Source organism: Carlito syrichta, unplaced genomic scaffold (assembly GCF_000164805.1).
Source record: "Carlito syrichta isolate Samal-C Ts95f unplaced genomic scaffold, Tarsius_syrichta-2.0.1 Scaffold301768, whole genome shotgun sequence".
Taxonomy (NCBI): domain Eukaryota; kingdom Metazoa; phylum Chordata; class Mammalia; order Primates; family Tarsiidae; genus Carlito; species Carlito syrichta.
In genome coordinates this window covers 292712-315035 of record NW_007245864.1, presented here as the reverse complement: position 1 = coordinate 315035, position 22324 = coordinate 292712, and the positions used below count along the sequence as shown (strand labels likewise).

Here is a 22324-nt window from a genome sequence, read left to right as displayed (position 1 = left end):
GTGAGGCCTCATCTCTAAAATAAATTTAAAACAATAATAATAGTAATAATAATAAAAATAAGCCGGGCGTGGTAGCGCGCACTTGTAGTTCCAGTTACTTGGAAGGCTGAAGTGGAAGGATCGCCTGAACCTAGCAGGTCGAGGCTGCGGTGGTTGTGAGCAGGTCGCTGCACTTCAGCCTGGGTGACAGAGTGAGACTCCAACACAAAGCAACAATAAAAAAGGCAGAGCTGGAAGTGTAATATCCCAAAGTTACAAACATGATTCTCAACCCAGCATAAACTATGCAAAAAAGACAGTGACGCTGGTTCAAAAGGCCTTAGAGGCGCTGGGTACCGAGAGGCACTTAAATTCTGGGAGAAGATGGCAGGTTAGATGCAGTTAATATTCTGCAGGGCAACACACGCTCATCTCATCTGAGTTATCTGTTCTGCAGGACAGACAATACTAGCACCTCCAGCAGACAAAAGCTGAGAGAGTTCACAAACTTCACAGAACCAGAGGCCTTCATTCAGCGGAAACTGCAGGCCAGGCCCAGCAGTTCATGCCCCTAGTCCCAGCTACTGGAGAGGCTGAGGCAGGAGGATCCCTTGAGCCCAGAAGTTCGATACCAGCCTGGGAAACGAAGTGAGACTCCGTCTTTACCAAAAAATACCAAAATGAGCCGGGTGTGGTCCCAGCTTTGGGAAGCTGAGACGGGGGAATCGCCTGAGGCCAGGAGGTCGAAGCAGCAGCCGTGAGCCATGATCGTGCCACTGCACTCCGGTCTGGGCGACTGTCTCTTAAAAAACGATAATAAATTGCAAAGTCAAGCAAAACCGCGTGCTAAGAAAGGGGGACGCCCGGGTCTGGGGTCCAGCAGCCGGCGGGGCCGGCCCTCCCTTGGCGCCCACCTGCCCGAGCCCCTGCCGCGCCGGCGCCCCCCCGACGGCTGCCGAAAGGTCAAAACTCCCACACAGGATTTCCATCCGCATCAGTGACAACCAAGCCCACGCGGCGGGCCTCCGGGGCCCCTGCTCTCCGTCGGCGACATTATTCGCCTAAAACCGACAGAGTGAATTTTGTCTATTTCACAGATCCGTGCTCAAACTATCTTCACTCCAGGAAGGACCGCCCGGAGCCCCTGCCCCAGAGCGCAGTCACCTCGATCGGCTCTCAACCAGTTTTCAGGTAACTCCTGTTCCACACTCTGCGCAAATAAACTCAGCATCCCACAAGTCACGTGACGAGGAACGTCCCTACTCTCGGGAGTGCCGCCGCCTCCGCACGTTTTATAAAGTGGTGGGCGGGGCTGCGCGCCTGGAGAAATACCGCAGGAACTCCACGTTGCGCGAGAACAGTAGCACCGCCCATTTTCCGGCGGCAAACGCTCTTTCCTCTTTCACGTGACAAGGAGTGCCCGCCCCAGACCCGAGGAGCGGATCGCACGCACGCACGACACGCTTGCGTGCGCGGTGGCGTCAGTTCCTCTGGGCCGCGGGAGCGCTGGGCCTGCTTCCGCTCTCCGTTGAGGCGCGCGCTCTCCTCTCCGGCGATTCGGAACCATGGCGGCCACAGCCACGATGGCGACCTCCGGCTCGGCGCGGAAGCGACTGCTCAAAGAGGAAGACATGACCAAAGTGGAATTCGAAACCAGCGAGGAGGTGGACGTCACCCCCACGTTCGACACTATGGGCCTGCGGGAGGACCTGCTGCGCGGCATCTACGCCTACGGTCAGTGGGCGCGGGGCCGCGAGGTTCGCTCTGAGGGGGCGCGGGCGAGGACCCTGAGGGCGACTGGTCGCTCCCGGGCCGGCTCTGGGCGTCAGGGGATCGTCCCAAGATCGAGGCTCTGGGGGCGGGGGGAGGGGAGGGGAGAGGACGGCGATGACGCGCGATCTCCGAGCCCCAGTACCCGGTCGCCACCTCTGGTTCGTGTCGAGTGGTTCGGTGTGTGCTTCTCGAGGAGACAGAGCATCGTGCAGGGCCGGGCAGGGTCTGCCAAAGTCTTTTAGGCACTTTGGGCTCTTCACTCAGCGGGTAACGGTTTTGTACATGCCAGCCGCTCTAGGCGTTGGGGTTAAGCGGTAAACCAGACAGGTTCGTGCCGTTACGAAGCTGGAGTTTTATTTTCGAAAAGGGCAACATGCAGCCAAGGGCGTCTCAGGTAGTGGTGGTTGCTGTGAAGAACATAAAGCGAGGTAATTGCATATCAGTCGGTCTGGGGGAAGGAGAAAATCGGAGCCGCTCGGTTAGAGGGGGATGCCCTTTGATCTGAGGCCTGCATTAAGGGACCTGTTAGGAGAAGAGGGAAGAGCCGTCAGGGCAGGGGAACAGCTGGTGCCAGGACCTTGCAGCCCTTAGCCATGTGCATTCCCGGGACTGAAAGAAGTCCCCATTGGTGGGATTTTGGAGAGGTGGGCAAAGGCCTGACCTAGCCAAGACTTGTATGAGGCGATGAAAGATTTGAGTTTCTTTTCTGAGTGCAGTGGGAAGCCACTGGGAGGTTTTAAGTAGCAAAGAGACCCGATCAGATTTACAGGTTGAGGTTGTTCTAGGTGTCTGGATTTAAGGTGAGGTAATGGAGGAAAGGAAGCAGGAAGATGAGTCGGGAGCTTTGCTGGTCTAGGGGAGAGAGGATGGTGTTGTATTAGAGATGGATTACGTGGAGTTAACTGTGTTGTCTGATGGGTTTAATGTGAGCAGCAGAGGAAGGACTGGAGTGTTTTGAGTAACTAGATGGGTGCTGCTGCAAGTATTTGCTGAGGCATGCAGCACTTGAGGGATGCAAAATCGCGAGCTGTATTTTGGTCTATTTGAGAAGCCTGTGAGCCATTCGGTTGGAATTGTCAGGGAGGCAGTTGGCTGTGTGCATTGCAAACCTGGGGAAGGGTAGAGTTGGGTGTAGATGGAAATTACCCCCATCTGAGGTAGATGGTCTGTATTAACACTTGGGGCGGGAGCACCTTTTATCCAACAGTTTTTGGTTTTTTTTTTTGAGTTGGAGTCTCACTCTGCAGCCCAGGCTGGAGTGCAGTGGCATGCTCACAACCACCACAGCCTTGACCTGCTGGGCTCAGGTGATCCTTCCACCTCAGCCTTCCAAGTAGTTGGAACTACGGGCACATGCCACCACACCCAGCTAATTTTTTGATTTGCTGTAGAGATGAGGTCTCGCCAAGTTGCCCAGGCTGGTCTTGAACCCGTGGGCGCAGGCAGTCCTCTCACTTCGGCCTCCCAAAGTGCTAGGATTATAGGTGTGAGCCACTGGAGTGGGCCTTCCAACAGTTCTTTTTTTATTTTTTTTTTGAGTTGGAGTCTCACTCTGTCGCCCAGACTGGAGTGCAGTGGCCGCTCCCGGCCACCACAGCCTTGACCTGCTGGGCTCCGGCGATCCTTCCGTCTCAGCCTTCCGAGTAGCCGGAATTACAGGCATACGCTACCACGCCCGGCTGATTTTTTGATTTATTGTAGAGATGAGGTCTCGCTGCCCAGGCGGATCTCAAACCTGCGGGCTCAGGCATTCCACTCACCTCAGCCTCCCAAAGGCGCGGGATTACAGGCTGAGCCACTGAGCCCGGCTCCAACAGTTCTTGATGCGATACAGTTTAGACAAAGTGAAGCAAAGTTGCTAAGGGTTAGCGACAGCCCCTAAGACACTGTTATTAGTTTCCCATTCATGTGCTTGGTCTTCTAGAGGAGTTTAAATCATCTGTCATTTTAAGACTACCGATAATAATTGAAATAGAGCTTTTGTACATAAAGCTTAATTTGTCTACTTGGAAAATACTTTCAGTTCTTCAAAATAGCCTTATCCTTTGTTTGTATTGCTATGCAAGAGAGATGGTGTTGTACTTAGTGAGCTGCATCAAGACAGATAGCGCTTAGGGCACCCCATAGTGTGACTCAAGCAGATGAAATATAGTTGTGGATGACATGAGCAACAGAGTTAATGCTAGCTGATAGGAAAAATCAGCAACTCTAATGCTACTCGGCTGGTTTTCCTTATTTTGATTTAAAAAATAATGCAGGCTGTTTGTAATATAGTCAAACAATATACAAATAGTAAGAGTAAAAAGTGAGCCTTTCCTCCTCATTCCACTCTTTTGCAGTAACCACCAGTAACGTTTTGGTGCCCATATTCCTAAATGCTGCACACCCAAAAGATTTTTTACCCCCCCCCAAGACTGTGGTCTCTATATTGTACAGTTTTTTTTTGTTTTGTTTTGTTTTGTTTTTTGAGTTGAAGTCTCACTCTGTCGCCCAGACTGGAATGCAGTGGCCGCTCCCGGCCACCGCAGCCTTGACCTGCTGGGCTCCGGCAATCCTTCCGTCTCAGCCTTCCAAGTAGCCGGAATTACAGGCATGCGCTACCACGCCCGGCTGATTTTTTGATTTATTGTAGAGATGAGGTCTCGCTGCCCAGGCGGGTCTCGAACCCACGGGCTCAGGCAATCCACTCACCTCAGCCTCCCAAAGGCGCGGGATTACAGGCTGAGCCACCAAGCTCGGCTAGTTTTGTTGTTTTTATAGAGACTCTGTCTTTACAAGTAATGTCCCATGTTAGTGTAAAAAAAAATCTACATCGTCAGCCCTATCATTGTGCCCCTATATCTTGAGAGCTTGTTATGTTGAACTTGGAATTAGGTAGGGGGGCAGGGTTGGTAGGGGATGGCAGTTTAAAAAACCGTGCCTGCCCTGGAGGAGCTCACAGTGTATGATTTTAATGCTGTCATCATAATGAGCACTAATTTTTCTGTTTTTATTTGCAGGTTTTGAAAAACCATCAGCAATCCAACAACGCGCTATCAAGCAGATAATCAAAGGGAGAGATGTCATTGCACAGTAAGTCACCCAGCTGTACAGAGCAGGGCTGGACCTGCATCAAGGAAGCTTAGTGCAGTTAGATGGCTTTGAGAAGACCACTCAGTTTTCCTCAGTTTCTGTGCACTTGGTACCAACTTTAGCCTGTCTGACTTTAGCTGCAGGGTTTTTAAATTTTTGTGTACTTTACTACAGAGGGCTTTCATGTTTTTAGCCAGCTTTTCTGAGCTGTCAGTTGGCATGTGGAATTATATATAGTACTCTTTTATTTTAATAGCTTTATTCCTCATTTGCCTGATTTCTAAAAAGAAAGGTTTTTTTGTTTTGTTTTGTTTTGAGTCAGGGTCTTACTCTGTTACCTAGGCTGGAGTGCAGTGGCGTGATCACAGCTCACCACAGCTTCAGTCTTCTGGGCTCAGGCAGTCCTTCCAACTCAGTCTCCTAAGTAGCTGAGACTACAGGCCCATGCCACTATGCCTGGCTAATTTTTTTTTTTTTTTTGTAGAGATGGGGTCTTGCTATGTTGTCTAGGCTGGTTTCAAATTCTTAGGCTCAAGCTTCCAAAGGACTGGGATTACAGGTATGAGTCACCATGCCTGGCCAAAAAGAAAAAAGCTTTTTGGATGAGAGATTAAGGCCAAAATAATAGAAAATAAAAAAGAGAGTTCTCCTTTTTCTATTGCCTATAAAATACCTCTTGAAGTTACAGATTCTGTGGCTTCATTACTTTGGATGCAAAAGCCATATCTACTGTCCTCATGGAGATTTAAAAGTTGTTATGTTCCCTTGACATAAAACTCCAAAAAAAATCACTTATTCTAGCTGAGATTAAAAAAAAAAACGTTCATTTTAATAAAAAAAAAAAAAAAGTTGTGATGTTGTGTCCTACCCCCTTGCAATTAAGATGTTGTTGGGTGGTGGATCATCTGCTTGGAAAGAGCTCCCCAAGTGGCACTGGAGCCTCTCTCTTGGAGCACAGCTATGGAGAGGGCTGGGTGGAGGACAGTGCCACGTCCTCCCTCTGAATCCCACTTAACGTGTTTTTTTGAATAGGTCTCAGTCTGGCACAGGCAAAACAGCTACGTTCAGTATTTCGGTCCTCCAGTGTTTGGATATTCAGGTAATTTGCCACTCTTAAAACTTGCTTTTTTCTTCTATAACTTCAGTGTTCAAAAACCAAAATTTAAAAATTCTCTAGTTATATTGACTCAACAAATTTTTTAAGAGTATCTTAATTGCACACTAATATTAGAACTAACTAAACTAGAGGAAATTCTTTTTTTTTTTTTTGAGTTGGAGTCTTACTCTGTCACCCAGACTAGAGTGCAGTGCCACCGCAGCCTCAACCTGCTGGGCTCTGGCGATCCTTCCGCCTCAGCCTTCCAAGTAGCTGGAACTACAGGTGCGCGCTACCACGCCCTGCTAATTTTTGATTTATTGTAGAGATGAGATCTCGCCAAGTTGCCCAGGCAGGTGTTGAACCCGCGGGCTCAGGCAATTCATTCACCTCGGCCTCTCAAAGCACGGGATTACAGGCTGAGTCACCGAACCTGACTAGAGGAAATTCTTTTTTTTATTTGACTTGGAGTCTCACTGCCGCCCAGACTGGAGTTCAGTGGCCACTCCTGGCCACCACAGCCTCAACTTGCTGGGCTCCGGTGATCCTTCCGCCTCAGCCTTCCAAGTAACTGGAACTATAGGCGTGCGCTACCACGCCCAGCTAATGTTTTTTGTTTTGTTTATTGTAGAGGTGAGGTCTCGCCAAGTTGCCCAGGTGGGTCTCGAACCCGCGGACTCAGGCAATCCACTCAACTCAGCCTCCCAAAGGCGCGGGATTACAGGCTGAGCCACCGAGCCCGGTGGAAATTCTTATTTGTTGACAAGAATCCTGACTGTCATGCAGGTTATTGCTGTATTTGCAAAATTTTTTGTTTTGTCTTTTCTTTTTTACAATTTAAATAGCATTAAGATTTGCTAACTTCTGTTAACAAAATATAATATAAAATAGTATTTTAAATAGATCTGAGTATGAATTACTGCAATCCACTTTGAAAATACTAAGGATTTTCTGTCTTTTGGTAAATTATTTCAATAGGTTCGTGAAACTCAAGCTTTGATCTTGGCTCCCACAAGAGAGTTGGCTGTACAAATTCAGAAGGTGAGTCAGTCAGGACCCCTGTATCATGTTTGCAAGGATTGCTTTTGTGATTTAGTTGTAGAACACCAATGATTTACTTAATCTAATACTGTTTTTCTATTTTCTTAAAATATTTTACCCGATTCCTAACTGTTTGCCATCAATATGTATTATATCAATTGCTGGTTTGTATTAAATCATTTTTAGTGTGGTTCATGTGCTTTTAGTAGTTTTTTACAGCCTTGGAAATGCAATTTTTTTCAACAAAAATATCCATTGTAATAAAAGTAATTATAACTATTTTAATAAAAATAATTGTAACTATTTTATATTTACATATTATACTTTGGAAGGGGTGTGTGTGTGTGTGTAGTGGGAGTCTCACTCTGTCACCTGGTCTGGAGTGCAGTGGCATGCTCAGGGCCACTGCAGCCTAGACCTGCTGGGCTCAGACAATCCTTCTGCCTCAGCCTTCTAAGTAGCTGGAACCACAGGCATGTGCCACCATGCCTGGCTGATTATTTATTTATTTATTTATTATTATTATTTTTTGAATTGGAGTCTCACTCCATCGCCCGAACTGGAGTGCAGTGGCCGCTCCCGGCCACCGCAGCCTTGACCTGCTGGGCTCCGGCAATCCTTCCGCCTCAGCCTTTCAAGTAGCTGGAACTACAGGAGTGTGCTACCACACCCGACTGATTTTTTTATTTATTGTAGAGATGAGGTCTCGCCAAGTTGCCCAGGTAGTTCTTGAACCTGTGGGCTCAGGCAGTCCACTCACCTCAGCCTCCCATAGGTGCAGGATTACAGGCTGAGCCATCGAGCCCTGCTAGAAGGATATTTTAAGGTGTTAGTATTGTGTTTGGGATATAGGATTATGAATTTTATCTTTTTTTATGTATTTAATATTTATTGCTTTTTAAATAAGAAACCAAAATTAATAAATTCATTTTGTCAGAGAAAAGACTAGGAGGAGAATTTGTGGTTTTTATGGTAGAGATAATGGTGTAAGTAATCATTGGTGGTTATGTTGAATTGGAATAGAAACAATCATCCTTTTTGGAAAATTTTTGACTCTGTCATTCCCTGAACATGAACCTGTGTTCCAGGGCCTGCTTGCTCTTGGTGACTACATGAACGTCCAGTGCCATGCCTGCATTGGGGGTACCAATGTTGGGGAGGACATCAGGAAGCTGGATTATGGACAGCACGTTGTTGCAGGCACACCAGGCCGTGTCTTTGGTAAGTTCTTTTGGCAGCAAAAATTGTGCTACAGATAGTGTTTGTGTAAACAATGCAGGAGAGTTTTCCTTTGGTTTGCTGCACTGTGGATTTTTGTATCTGGTTCTCTTGCAGGAGGTAGAGGGGAGGTCTCTGAAATGCTGTGAGACCAGCTGGAATGGCTAGCTCATCCCTTGTAGCCTCGGACGTAATTAGTTTGAAATCTAATTTTGCAGATATGATTCGTCGCAGAAGTTTAAGGACACGTGCCATCAAGATGTTGGTTTTGGATGAGGCTGATGAAATGTTGAATAAAGGTATGAGTAACGAAAGAATTAGTTTTCTACTGACATAATTCTTAGATCTTAAATTTTCACATTGTAAAATTGAAATATGTGGCTAATGAAAGTGTCCTGGATATGAATAATGTTTTCTTTGTGGAAGAACAGTTGTGCCTTAGGGATAATTATGAATATTAAGTTCTTTCTTTGATTTTTTTTTATGGTAGGGGCTTATAAGGCTAATCATAACCAGGACCACAGCATTTCAGTCCACACTGATAAAGCATTACAAATTGTGCCTCTGGTGGGTTGGCACAGATGACCAAAGCACAGGATTGAGATGTAACCCATAGAGATGCCCAGTGTAGATTGAAAGAGGAGGGGAAAGTATAAACATATATATGTGTCAGTGAATTTGTTTGAAAAATTTAGGCCTCTCGTCTTATATACTTAGAAGAGTATGGCTCTTCCCCTGCTCCGTCTCAAAGGACAGAAATGCCTCTGCATATGATTGATCTTTAAAATCTTATGTACAGCTGGCCTGGGAGGTAGAGATGAGAGGATTCTGAGTCTAGGAGTTCAAGACCAGCCTGGGCAACTTGGTGAAACCTCATCTCTATAATAAATAAAAAAATTAGATGGGTGTGGTGGCATGCACCTGTAGTTCCAGCTACTTGGGAGGCTGAAGTGGAAGGATTGCCTGAGCCCAGCAAGTCGAGGCTGCAGTGGTTGTGAGCATGCCACTGCACTCTAGCCTGGTGACAGAGTGAGACTGACTCAAAAAAAAAAATTACATGCATAAAAAAATGTGATTTTCTAAAGCATTTTTGTAAAGAATTTAGTTGTAGAAAAGTATGACACCTTCCCCCAACAGCAAAAGAAAAAAAACGACCTAAAATCCCACGCCCTAGAAATAACCATTGTTAACATTAGGTGAATCTTATACTAGACAGGTTTGTGTGTGTGTGCACATATATATAATATGATTGTATGTGTACACATATATGTAGACTTCCTTCTGTGAAAGACAAGGGTTTTACCATTCTGGCATATGCTTTTGTCCACCAGTGTTTGCCACTTATATAATTTTTATATGTGAAAGTCTCCATTCTGTTGCACAATTGAAGATCAACAGGTCTGACTTTAGGCAAATTTGAGGTCTTGGACAGGTCTGGGTTCTGCCTCCCTTTTGTTTGCCCTCTGGTGTTCTCTTTTGTGTCTATGTCTTTACATTCTCTAAATTTCTCCTGATTGAAAAAGGGTGTGATGAAAAAGGGTGTGATGACTCATGCCTATAATGCCAGCACTTTAGGAGGTGGAGGCCAGAACCCCTGAGCTCAGGGGTTCAAGACCAGCCTGGGCAACTTGGTGAGATCTTGTCTCTACAATAAATCAAAAAATTAGCCGGGCGTGGTAGCGCACCTGTGGTTCCAGCTACTCGGAAGCCTGAGTCGGAAGGATCGCCGGAGCCCAGCAGGTCGAGGCTGCGGTGGCCGGGAGCGTGCCACTGCCCTCCAGCCTGAACGACAGAGTGAGACTCCAACTCAAAGAGGAGGAAGTTGAGGCTCATTTGTTAGTCACATATAGTTAGACGATTGCTTTGCTTTTTAAATAAGAAACCAGCGAGACCAGCGCTTCCACTTGAATAAATTTCAGTGTATTCTGTTCTTAGTCTTTCTGTATTAAGCTTTTGTCTTTATAGAGTAGAAAACTGTTCTTAAAGGAATGTTGGGGTGGGGATCAAAGATTTTATTGTTTCTGACATTAAGGGGTAACCTAAGTCATCTAGAGGTGAGTTGCTTTGGCCTTCTAAGGTCTGATAAAAGAACTGAGTGTCCATGGTGTGCAGTCCTGTTTTCCTAGAGGAGGTGGTCCTCCATTGCAGTGGCCTAAGTATGTTTCAGGTGACCATCTCCTTGACCTCACTTTTCTCAAGATTCCCAGATAACAGACCCAGACTGAACTTTTTTGAGGCTTTTCCTTTCATGTGCCACCCAAGAATGACCTTCCTCCTATGCCTATGACGTCACCTTAGTTACAGCCGTGTTCATCTTTTGTTCTCCAAATCCAGGGATTTACTCTGCTGTCTGCTCCTTTCAAAACTTCTGTCCTATGTCTTGAGTTAGTGTCTCATTCAAAGTTAATGAAAGAAAGCCCATCACACACCAGGTGTTGGACTGGGGACTACAGATGTGAAGATAAAATGTTCGTGAGTCCAGTCAGCAAATAGAAATTTTCTCTGAAAGTCCAGTGCATGAGGCCTATTGTAACTGGAGTGTTTAATGTGACTGAGGGCCAGGGGGTGCTCCTGATTCTGCCTGGGAGCTGGAGAGGCCTTTGGAGATAAATTCCTAGCAGGCCTAGTTCTTGGACGGCAGCTTGAACCCTGCAGGACCAGCAGGTGATTGCTGGGTAGAAGACTCTAGAGCATTCCAGATATGTAGAAATGTGCAAAGGTGTGATGCAGTGGCTCACACCTGTAATCCCAGCACTTTAGGAGGCTGAGGCGGAAGGATTGCTTGAGTCCAGGAGTTCAAGACCAGCCTAAGCAGAATAGTGAGATACAAAAACTTTTTGATACAAAATATCAAAAAGTTAACTGGGTGTGGTGGTGTGTCCCTTTAGTCCCAGCTACTGAGCCCAGGAGGTCAACGCTACAGCTAACAGTGATTGTGCCATTGAACTCTAGCCTAGGCGACAGCAAGACCCTGACTCAAAAACCAAAGAAAAAAGAAATGTGCAAAGGAGCTGAGGAGGGACAAGAATGATTTCTCTTGAGAGAAGGGGAAGCTGCTTGCTGTGGCTTGAGATAAATGGAGGGAAGGAAGCACAAGAGATAAACCTGGAGTGGTATATCAAGGGCCCTGTATGAGAAGCCCCACTTGTTGTGCTAGGTTGGGTTTTATTCTGCAGATGGTAAAGAGCCACACAATTTTTATGTGGAGGCAGTGAACATGTTATTCTTTTGTTAAGAAAAGATGATTCTGTCTTAGGCTCTGGCAAAGTGATGGCAGGAGGTTTTTACAGCAACCTGGGTGAGAAATGGTATTCTCAACGGTGTGGCGGTGGGAACCCAAGGGAGGGGTTACAATGAAGGAAGGCGGGGTTTGAGGGAGGTTACAGAGACTGGTGGACAGAGGGATGAGTCAGGAAGGCTTGGGGTGTGTCTAGTGGCTGTCACATGGGTGGTGAGGCAAGGAGAGAGCAGATAGAGGAGAACCTGCGGAGGGGAGAGAGGGGCTTCAAATAAGTGTGTGTTGCATGGAGAGGTACTATGGAACTCAGGGAGGGAGTGTTGAGAAGACAGCGGGGTCAATGGCGATGGGTGCTGGTGGTGGGGCAGGACTGGAAGGGACCCTGGGAGCTGCTCAGTAGAGCATCCTCGGAATCCTGCAAGACTAGCTCTGCAGAGTGCTTAGGCAAACACTGGATTTGTTAGGTGAAGTCTGATAAGGTGCTAGGAAAACAAAATAAGCATGTGATGTAGTTTATAAAAGGCTTGACTGAAAGGAAGCAGAGAGAAGGGCCGCTTTTGGATGGAGGAGCTTTTGGTAAGGATGGAAGAAATTGGGACATATTTATAGGCCCATTTGAGAGAGTAAGGATATGAGGCAGACTCATGGAGCAAGATCGCAGCCTGTCAAGATATTAGCCAACCATGTGCTTTTAAGTCAGGTCTGAGCCTCCCATTGAGATGACAGGCTTCCTTAAGTGACTGTGGAAAGACAGGAGTAATAGAGTGAAAGTGACAGGTGACTTTGTAATCGAGGCCTTGGATCCTGAGATCTGGGCTAGGTAGGTATGGGTGTAAAGCCAGGTGGAAGCTGAGAGACTTAAAACAGGCCAGGTGGAGAAACGAATTCAGAGGAGTAAGAAAGGAGAGGTGTCTTGGAGGTGAGGCTGCTTCAGGAAGGAAACCACCCAAGGGGTATTGTGGAGGTTATGGGGGCCAAGACAGAGGGCCCAGGCTTTTCACAAATGCCTTTTAGATGGTTTCATTATATAAGCAAATACATAGTCATTTTAAAAAATAAAATTCAGAGAAGGTGTATTCCCAGACTTGTTGCACACAGATCACATAGTCATTTGTGTATACTTTTTATTATTATTTTTTTGTGTGTGTCAGGGTTTCACTCTGTCACTCAGGCTGGAGTGCAGTGGAATGATCATGGCTCACCACAGCCTTGATCTTCTGGGCTTAGGCGATTACTTCACTTCTGTCTCCCGAGTAGCTGGTACTATAGCTGCATGTTACTACGCCCAGCTGATTTTTCTGTGGAGGTGAGGTCCCAGTATGTTGCCCAGACTGGTCTTGAACTACTAGGCTCAAGCAATCCTCCTGTCTTTGCCTCCCAAAGTGCTGGGATTACAGGATTGAGCCACCACGCCTGGCCTAATTTTATAATCTGCCTTTTAAAAAATTTAGGTGTCATCCAGGCACGGTGGCTCACGCTTATAATCCCAGCACTTAAGGGAGGCTGAGGTGAGAGGATTGCCTGAGCCCACGGGTTTGAGACCAGCTTGGGCAACTCGGCGAGACCTCATCTCTATAATAAATCAAAAAATCAACCGAGTGTGGTGGCGCATGCCTATAGTTTCAACTACTTGGAAGACTGAGGTAGAAGGATGATCACCTGAGCCCAGCAGGTCAAGACTGTAGTGGCCATGAACATGCCGCTGCACTCTAACCTGGGCAACAGAGTGAGACTCTAACTCAAAAAACAAAAAAAAGTAAGTGTCCATGATTAAAAAAATATTCTATAATCTTTTTTATGCAGTGAGATATTTTGTTGTAGGGATTCTGTAATTTATTGAGCCAGTTCTGTCTTATTGGTTGTCTATGTTCCTTTCGCTCTTTTAGAGAAATTTGTAGAATTAGGAGTATACTTGGTAGACTTTTCGTGCATTCTCCCAAAATGAGCACAAATATGTGAGGACGCCTAGGTGATAGCAGTTCTCTTAGAACAGTGACTGGGAAGTATATGATGACAAATGCCACTCCCCAAATTTGGTGTGAGACAGTGGCCCCGGGCTCTGCAGCCTCCTCAGGCTCCCCTTCTGCACACATCCCTGCACAGGCGTCGGGCAGGAATGAAGGAGTACTTTGCTCCCAAGCAGTAGCTAGCTGCACGTGGGAGTTCTCCGTGGTTTTCCTGGGGCTCTAGTTCTTCAGTGGTTCTTTAGGTACGTGGGAGCTGATGCTCTGAGCGCCTCTTATCCTGCATCTACCCTCCCCTCTGTCTGGCCCCTCACTGAAGGCCCTGCCCCTCAGTCCAGGTGAGGTTCAATTACCACAAAGCACTCAGGAGAGTTTCGTGTCTGATGAAGCCGTTGGTTGTCTGTTGGTTGTGGATGGCTCTTGTGCGCCTGTGTATCAGGGTAGAGGTTCTCAAAGTGAGGTCTCTAGGCTGGCATCATTCGTGGCACCTGGGGACTTAATGGAACGCAGATTCTCAGGCTCCGTGACTTACAGAATCAAAACCTCCAGTCTGTTAAGTGGCCCTCCTATGAGGAGGCTGGGCCTCGTCTCCTTATCCAGTTCTGCAGGGACCTGTGGCCAGGTCCTACTTGCTAACGTCTTTATTCAGCCTGTGCTATGTTAAGTAATGTAAGTTGCCAACTTTTTATATTACATTTACTTTTTAATTGGGAGATTTTGTATAAAAATCCAGGTCTCTGAATTTAAAATGTGGCAGATCTGTCTACACTGGACACAAATCCTTACAGGGCAGCAGCAGGTAGAACTTAGTCATAACTGTCCTACAGGCATCTGAGATTGTGGGTGACTCAGGGCTAGTGTTTCTGTTGCTTTTAATTTTTTGGCATCCAGGACTCTTGGAGGAGTGGGGCCCGTGATTCTCAGAGCACTTCATATTTGAAGAAGCACCAAGGGGAAACGAATTCCCTCAACCAGAGAACACACTGGTGGGGTGGGGTGGAGAGAAGAGGAGAGAATATGTGGGTTTGGCCTTGTTCTGTAAAAATGAGATTCCTTTCAGCTGTGCCTTAAAATCCCAACTCTGCATCTAGCTGAATGTGCAACTTCTGTTTCCACATATACAGTCATAAGCATCGCCCATGTGTCTTCTCATCCCAGGTTTCAAAGAGCAGATTTATGATGTATACAGGTACTTGCCTCCAGCCACGCAGGTGGTTCTCATCAGTGCCACCCTGCCTCACGAAATCCTGGAGATGACCAACAAGTTCATGACAGACCCAATCCGCATCTTAGTGAAACGGTAAGAGCGCCCTCTTCTCAAGTGTTACTAAAACACTGGGTTGTGCTTGGTAAATTGTTTTAAAACATGAAAATTCTTTTTAATTTCCTTTTATACTGCACATTCTTCTTTTACTCACCAGTTCCACATTTAAAAATCAACTGGCCAAGGTGAGTGAATTGCCTGAGGCTGTGGGTTCGAGACCTGCCTGGGCAACTTGACGAGACCTCATCTCTACAATAAATAAAAAAATCAGCTGGGCGTGGTAGCACGTGCCTGTAATTCCGGCTACTCGGAAGGCTGAGGCGGAAGGATCGCTGGAGCCCAGCAGGTCGAGGCTACGGTGGCCGGGAGCGGCCACTGTACTCCAGTCTGGGCGACAGAGTGAGACTCCAACTCAAAAAAAAAAAAAAAAAATCAGCTGACAGTATTTTGTTACCAGTTTTGTTTAGGACCGTATTTGAGTTGGTGCAAATTGTGAAATGTTCAGACAGATCCAGAGCATGGGCCTCTGTGGCAGAAATGACAGGGTGGGATGATGTGACTAGGGAGGGTAGGGTGGAGGTCAGAAGAGCCTTCCCCATCAATGTCCCCCAGAGCTTGACCTGGCCCACCCTCAAGCCCTGGTTGGAGGATTCAGTGTAACAGAATTTTTTTTCTTCTTTAGTGATGAATTGACCCTGGAAGGCATCAAACAGTTTTTTGTGGCTGTGGAAAGAGAAGAGTGGAAATTTGATACCCTGTGTGATCTGTATGACACACTAACCATCACTCAGGCGGTCATTTTCTGCAACACCAAAAGGAAGGTATGCGGCCACTTCATTTCTTTGCTGTCCTTATGGGGAAATTTGAGATTGAGTCTCTCAGTGACTTGATCAAATTTTCTCTGTAAAGGGCTGAATAGTACATGTTTTAGGCTTTCTGGATACATGGAACAGAAGCAGCTAACGACAGTATGCAAGCAGATGGGTATGGCTGTATGCCATAAAACTGTTTACAGAAATACCGATGCTGGTCCCACCCTAGAGATGCAGATTAATTGGTTTAAGGTAGAACCCAGGCCTGAGTAGTTTTAGCTTTCTAGGTGCTGCCATGGTGCAGGCAGAACTGAGGACCATTGGCCACTTTCCTGACAAAGAAGAAGGAGTTGGACTACATTCTAACAAGAGTTGAATTTAAATAAATGAAGCCGGGCTCGGTGGCTCAGCCTGTAATCCCGCGCTTTGGGAGGCTGAGGTGAGTGGATTGCCTGAGCCCATGGGTTCGAGACCTGCCTGGGCAACTTGGCGAGACCTCATCTCTACAATAAAACAAAAATCAGCTGGGCGTGGTAGCACACACCTGTAGTTCCAGCTACTTGGAAGGGTGAGGTGGAAGGATTGCCAGAGCCCAGCAGGTCGAGGCTGCAGTGGCCGGAAGCGGCCACTGCACTCCCGTCTGGGTGACAGAGTGAGACTCCAACTCAAAAAAAAAAATAAATAAATAAATTTCAAATGAAAATAGACGTGGTCCCCCCCCCACAAAGAATCATTCTTTGGAACAAATGAATTAAATTAAGAGGGTTTTGAAGTGATCTGCTGTATTTACTGGGCAAAAGTAAGTTTTCTACACATCTGGATAAGATTAGTCTGAGTTTTAAAAGCAGTTGCTTTTTGAGTATTCATATTGATTCTGTAAATAATTGGAATAAAATCCTAAATACACATGTCTGGTTTATTTTATGAGCTTCTAGTAGCATCTACTGATTTGATTTGTAGGTTGACTGGCTGACAGAGAAAATGAGAGAAGCCAATTTCACCGTGTCCTCAATGCACGGAGACATGCCTCAGAAAGAGCGTGAGTCCATCATGAAGGAGTTCCGGTCCGGCGCCAGGTTGGTCAACTGCTTTCTCTGGCCCCACTGTTCAGGGTTTACTCGGCTGTTTGTGTTCCGTTCTTCATGTGTATTAACTGCCTTGGTTCAGTGCCCCACACAGGGGAGACAGTGATCTGCTCTCATAGCTGAGGCTCACAGATTGCAGATAACCTTCCATTCTAGTAGGTGGGCATCCGCTCTGCTTGTGGGAGGCTGAGGTGAAAGCTAGCCTTAACTAGCTAAATTGGTTGCTTTGTTTAGAAGTTTATTTATTTGTTTTAAAATACATAGGAATTTTCTGGGTTTTTTTTTTTGAGTTGGACTCCACTCTGTTGCCCAGGCTGGAGTGCAGTGGTGCACTCACAGCCACTGCAGCCTTGATCTGCTGGGCTTAGGTGATCCTCCTCCCTCAGCCTTTCAAGTAACTGGAACTACAGACACTTGCTACCATGCCCAGCTAATTTTTTGATTTATTGTAGAGACGAGGTTTCACCAAGTTGCCCAGGCTGGTCTCAAATCCCTGGGCTCAGGCAGTCCTCATGCCTTGGCCTCCCAAAGTGCTGGAATTACAGGCATGATCCACCGTACCCTGCCTGTTCGTCTTTTTGTAATTGGTTTAATTTAGTTCTGTGGTGGTCAGAGAACATGGTTTGTGTGGTTTCATTCCTTTGAAGTTCATCAGGTTTGCTTTGTGACCTAACTTACGGCCAGTTTACAAAATGTGTGCTGCATGTATACTTAAATAGGAGGTATACCCATTAGATTTCAGTTGCTAATTGTGTTTTTCAACTTATCTGTGTCCTTTTTTTCTTACTTTTTTTTTTGATAGGTACAGGGTCTAGCTATGTTGCCTCAAACACTTGGGCTCGGGTGATCCTCCCACCTCAGCCTCTGAAAGTGTTAAGATTATACCAATGAGTCACTTGCTGGCTCCTCTCCTTTTTTTAACCTCTGTTTATCAGTGCTAGAAGTGCTGTAGAGGCAGTATTCCTTTGTAGTTCTACCTGTTCTTGACTTATCTATTCCAAGACTGTGTATACAGATTTAGAATTGTTTCTGAAGACTTCAGCGTGTCACTGAAGTGTCTTTATCGGTAGTTATGTTTTTTGTCCTAAAGTCTACTTTGTCTGAGTCTACTTTATACCTGCTTTGTTTTGGTTAGTGTTTACATAGTGTGTCTTCCATCTTTTTACTTTCCATCTTTTTTGTATCCTTGAGTTTTAGGTGAATTTCTTGGAATCACTTATAGTTGGGTTTTGTTTTTGCTTGTTTTTCTTTGGGTCTAATACTTATAATAATCATCATCTCTCTCTTTTTTTTGGAGTTGGAGTCTTACTCTGTCGCCCAGGCTGGAGTGCAGTGGCATACTCATGGCCACCCCAGCATCAACTTGCTAGGCTCCGGCATGTCTTCCGCCTCAGCCTTCCAAGTAGCTGGAACTACAGCTGTGTGCTACCACACTCAGCTAATTTTTTTAAAAAATTTACTGTAAAAACAGGTCTCATCAAGTTGCCCGGGCTGCTCTCAAACCCGCGGGCTCAGGCAATCCACTCACCTCGGCCTCCCAAAGTGCTGGGATTATAGGCTGAGCCACCGAGCCCAGCCAATCATCATGTTTTAATTGGAACATTTATTTTAGTTTCATTTAATGTAATTTTTGTATTTAATTAATTTAATGTAAATTTCATTTAATGTAAATAACTTATAGTTATACATGTGCTGAATAATGACATACCACATACTTACCGCAACAGTAGTCTCATAAGATACTGTATTTTTACTATACCTTTTCTGTATTTAGGTATGTTTAGATACACAAATACTGATCGTTGGGTTACAGTTGCCTACAATATTCAGTACAGTAACATATGGTGTAGGTTTGCAGCCTAGAAACAGTGGACTCTACAGTATAGCTTTGGTGTCTAGGTTTGTGTAGCACACTCTGATGGTCGCATAATGACAGTCACCTACGGACACATTTCTCAAAACATATCCCCTCTGTTAACTGAGGCATGGCTGTTTTTGGTTTTTAATCGACCATCTCATAAGTATACTTGTCTTTGTTTTTCCTTTCACTTTAAAGGATATTTGTTTCTTTGTATTATTGAGTAATTACCCTAGTGATTATAACATGTGTCTCTGTGTTCTTTTTTTTTGAGTTGGAGTCTCATTCTGTCACTCAGGCTGGAGTGCAGTGGTATACTCATGGCTGCGGCAGCCTCAACCTGCTGGGCAGGTGATCCTTCTGCCTCAGCCTTCCAAGTAACTGGAACTACAGATGCACGCCACCACACCCGGCATTTTTTGTGATTTATTGTAGAGACGAGGTCTTGTCATATTGCTTAGGCTGGTCTCAAACCCCTAAATTTAGGTCGTCTCCACTTTCCAAAGTGCTGGGATTATAGGCGTGAGCCACCGCTCCTGGCCAGCATCTGTTATTAATTGGTACTTTTTACTGTCTTCCCAGATAATACAAGAACCTTTCAACGTTAGCTTCATTTATATCCCAAACTTAATATCATTATTGTCATGTATTTTAATTTATATATATTTTATTTTTATTTTTATTTTTTTGAGTTGGAGTCTCACTCTGTCACTCAGACTGGAGTGCAGTGGCCGCTCCCGGCCACCGCAGCCTCGACTTGCTGGGCTCTGGCGATCCTTCCGCCTCAGCCTTCCAAGTCGCTGGAACTATAGGTGCGTGCTACCACACCCGGCTGATTTTTGATTTATTGTAGAGATGAGGTCTCGCCAAGTTGCCCGAACTGGCCTCGAACCCGCGGGCTCAGGCAATCCACTCACCTCGGCCTCCCAAAGTGCTGGGATTACAGGCTGAGCCACCGAGCCCAGCCAATTTTATGTATTTTAAACCACACTAGTCACTTTTGCTTTATATAACAACATTTATTTAGATTTGGATACAGGTTTACTGTATTGGTTATCCTCTATTTTTCTCATCTTTGGACTTCTTTATGGAATGAATTTTCTTCTGCCTGAAGAATGTCTTTTTGTAGTTTGGATCTCTAATAATAATTATTTGTTTCAGTTTGTCTGACAATGTCTACTTCACCCTGAAATGTCTTCCTCAGATACCTTGAAAGAAATATTTGCTGAGGTTCTAGTTTCTTGGTCGAGTCAGTTTCTTTCTCGCACTTTAATGATGTAATTCACAGATTTTTGGCTTCCATTGCTTATACTGGGAATTCAGCTGCCTATTTGTTGTTTCTTAAAAATGGTATCTTTTTTGCAGGCTGGTCTTTAGGTTTTCTTTTCTTTGTGTTTTGTTTTCAGCAGTTTTTACTCTGGTATGTCTAGGTGTGGGTTTTATGTCTGTTGTTGGCATTTATAGTTCTTCTGGACTCCCGGGTCTCATCACTTTAAATCCTGTCCCATCCCATTCTTTCTCTCCGCCACTCTGGGACTCGAGGTTTATGTGATTCTGCAGCAGGGAGACCTCCCCAATTTTTGAACTTCTCTGTCCTGTTTTACTATCTCTTAATACTTTAAATGCCTCTAGATCCAGATGTCCAATAGAAATATAAGTGAAGCTACATGTGTAATTCTAAAATTTCTAATAGTAACATTAAAATGGGTGAAAAGAAACAAGTTTAAGTTTATTCTTTTTAATCAGGGTCTCTGTGACCTGAGCTGGAGGCACAACCCCAGCTCACTTTAGCTTTGCTCTCCTGGGCTCAGGCAATCCTTGTACTTCAGCCTCCTGAGTAGCTGGGACTACAGGCACGCATTACTATGCCTGACACATTAAAAGCGTTTTGTTTGTTTTTTTTTTTTTTTTGTAGAGTCTATACCTTGCTGTGTTGCCCAGGCTGGTCTTGAATTCCCGGGCTTAAGCAGTTCTTACACCTCAGCCTCTCAAAGTGCTGAGATTACAGGCATGAGCCACCATGCCCAACAAGTTTATTTTTATTCTTAATGATAGATTTTATTTAACTTGAGATAAATCATTTCACCATGTAATTAGTATTTAAAGATTAATGAAAGTTTATTTTTTTTGGCATTCTTTTTTTTTTCTTTTTGAGTTGTAGTCTCACTTTGTTGCCCAGACTGGAGTGCAGTGGCATACTCATAGCCACTATAGCCTCAACCTGCTGGACTCAGGCAGTCCTTCTGCCTCAGCTTTCCAAGTAGCTGGAACTATAGGCACACACCACCATGCCCTGCTAATTTTTGGTTTATTGTAGAGTTGCCCAGGCTGGTCTCGAACCCCTGGGCTTAGGCAGTTCTCTTACCTCTGCCTCCCAAAGTGCTAGGATTATAGGTGTGGGCCACCGCGCCCAGCCAGTTTCTTCTTTTTTTTTTTAATTTTTAATTTTGAAGATGTGTTGTACAATTAAGGGTTAGGTGTAGAAATGTTGATGAGGTGTGCATCCTTCCCTTCTCAGTTTCCCACTACTGCTGATCCCACCCGCACCTCCGCCTTCCCTCCCTCCCTCCGCCCCCCCCACAGCTTCTAACAACTGCCAATCCTTTTCTTATAGTATTATAATTGTTCAAGGTCTGCATGTGAATGAGAACATGTGGTATTCAATTCTTTGTTTCTGTAATAGATCACTCAGTATTATAGACTCTAGGTCCATGCAAGTTGCTGCAAAGTTCATAATTTTGTTGTTTTTCATGAGTGCATAATATTCCATCGTGTATATGTACCATATTTTTTTAATCCAGTTCTCTTTCAATGGACATCACGGTTGGTTCCATGTTTTTGCTATTGTGAATAATGCTACAGTAAACATGTGTGTGCAGGTATCTTTTTCATAGAGTGATTTGCGTTCCTTTGAGTATATTCCTAGTAGAGGGATTGCGGGGTCATATGGAAGGTTGATTTTTAGATCTCTATTTTTCACAGAGGTTGTACTAGTTTACACTCCCACCAACAGTGTAGAACTATTTCCTTTTCCCCGCATCCTCTCCAGCATCTGTTGTTTTTTGAGTTACTGATGATGGCCATCCTGACTGGAGTTAAGTAGTATCTCAGAGTAGTTTTAATTTGCAATTCTTTTTTTTTTTTTTTGAGTTGGAGTCTCACTTTGTCACCCAAGCTGGAGTGCAGTGGCATACTCACGGCCACCCCAGCATCTACCTGCTGGGCTATGGCGATCCTTCCACCTCAGCCTTCCAAGTAGCCGGAACTACAGGCGTGCTACCACCCCTGGCTAATTTTTTAATTTATTGTAGAGATGAGGTCTCACCATGTTGCCCAGGCTGGTCTTGAACCCGTGGGCTCAGGCACCAAGTGCTGGGATTACAGGCTTGTAATCTGGCCATATTGCATTTCTGTACCCAGCTTTAATTTGCATTTCTTTGATGACCAGTGAGGCTGAGCATTTTTTCATGTATCTGTTGGCTGCTCATATGTCCTCTTTTGAGAAGTGCCTAGTCATATCTTTTGCCTGCTTTGTAATAGTACTGTTTGTTTTTTTTCTTTCTGGCATGTTTGAGTTCCTTGTAGATCTTAGACGTTAGACCTTTGTCAGATATACAGTTGGCAAATATTTTTTCATAGACTGTGGGCTGTCTCCCCACTTTCTTGATGGTTTCTTTGGCTTGTCAGTTTGATGAGGTCCTACTTGTTTATCTTATCTCTTGAGTCTTGGGCATTTGGAGTTTTAATCAGGAATTGGTTGCCAGTTCCAATTTCCATAAGGGTGTCTCCTGCATTTTCTAATAGTTTGAGGTTTTATATTTAGGTCTTGATCCATTTATAGTTGATTTTTGTGTATGGTGATAGGTAGAGGTCTTGTTTTAATCTTCTGCATGTGATCAGCCAGTTTTCCCAGCACCATTTACT

General features: G+C 45.2%; 1 protein-coding gene across 1 annotated transcript in view; it reads left to right on the top strand.

Moving 5' to 3' along the window:
• The first annotated feature begins 1503 nt into the window (after positions 1-1503).
• Positions 1504-22324, top strand: part of EIF4A3 (eukaryotic translation initiation factor 4A3) — a 23768-nt gene continuing 2947 nt past the window's right edge. Inside the window, exons 1-9 of the mRNA XM_008055190.1 lie at positions 1504-1713; positions 4752-4824; positions 5857-5923; positions 6899-6961; positions 8050-8182; positions 8398-8478; positions 14540-14681; positions 15328-15466; positions 16418-16533. Coding sequence (XP_008053381.1) covers positions 1545-1713; positions 4752-4824; positions 5857-5923; positions 6899-6961; positions 8050-8182; positions 8398-8478; positions 14540-14681; positions 15328-15466; positions 16418-16533 — 983 coding nt within the window. The 5' untranslated portion in view covers positions 1504-1544. The remainder of the gene's footprint in view (positions 1714-4751; positions 4825-5856; positions 5924-6898; positions 6962-8049; positions 8183-8397; positions 8479-14539; positions 14682-15327; positions 15467-16417; positions 16534-22324) is intronic.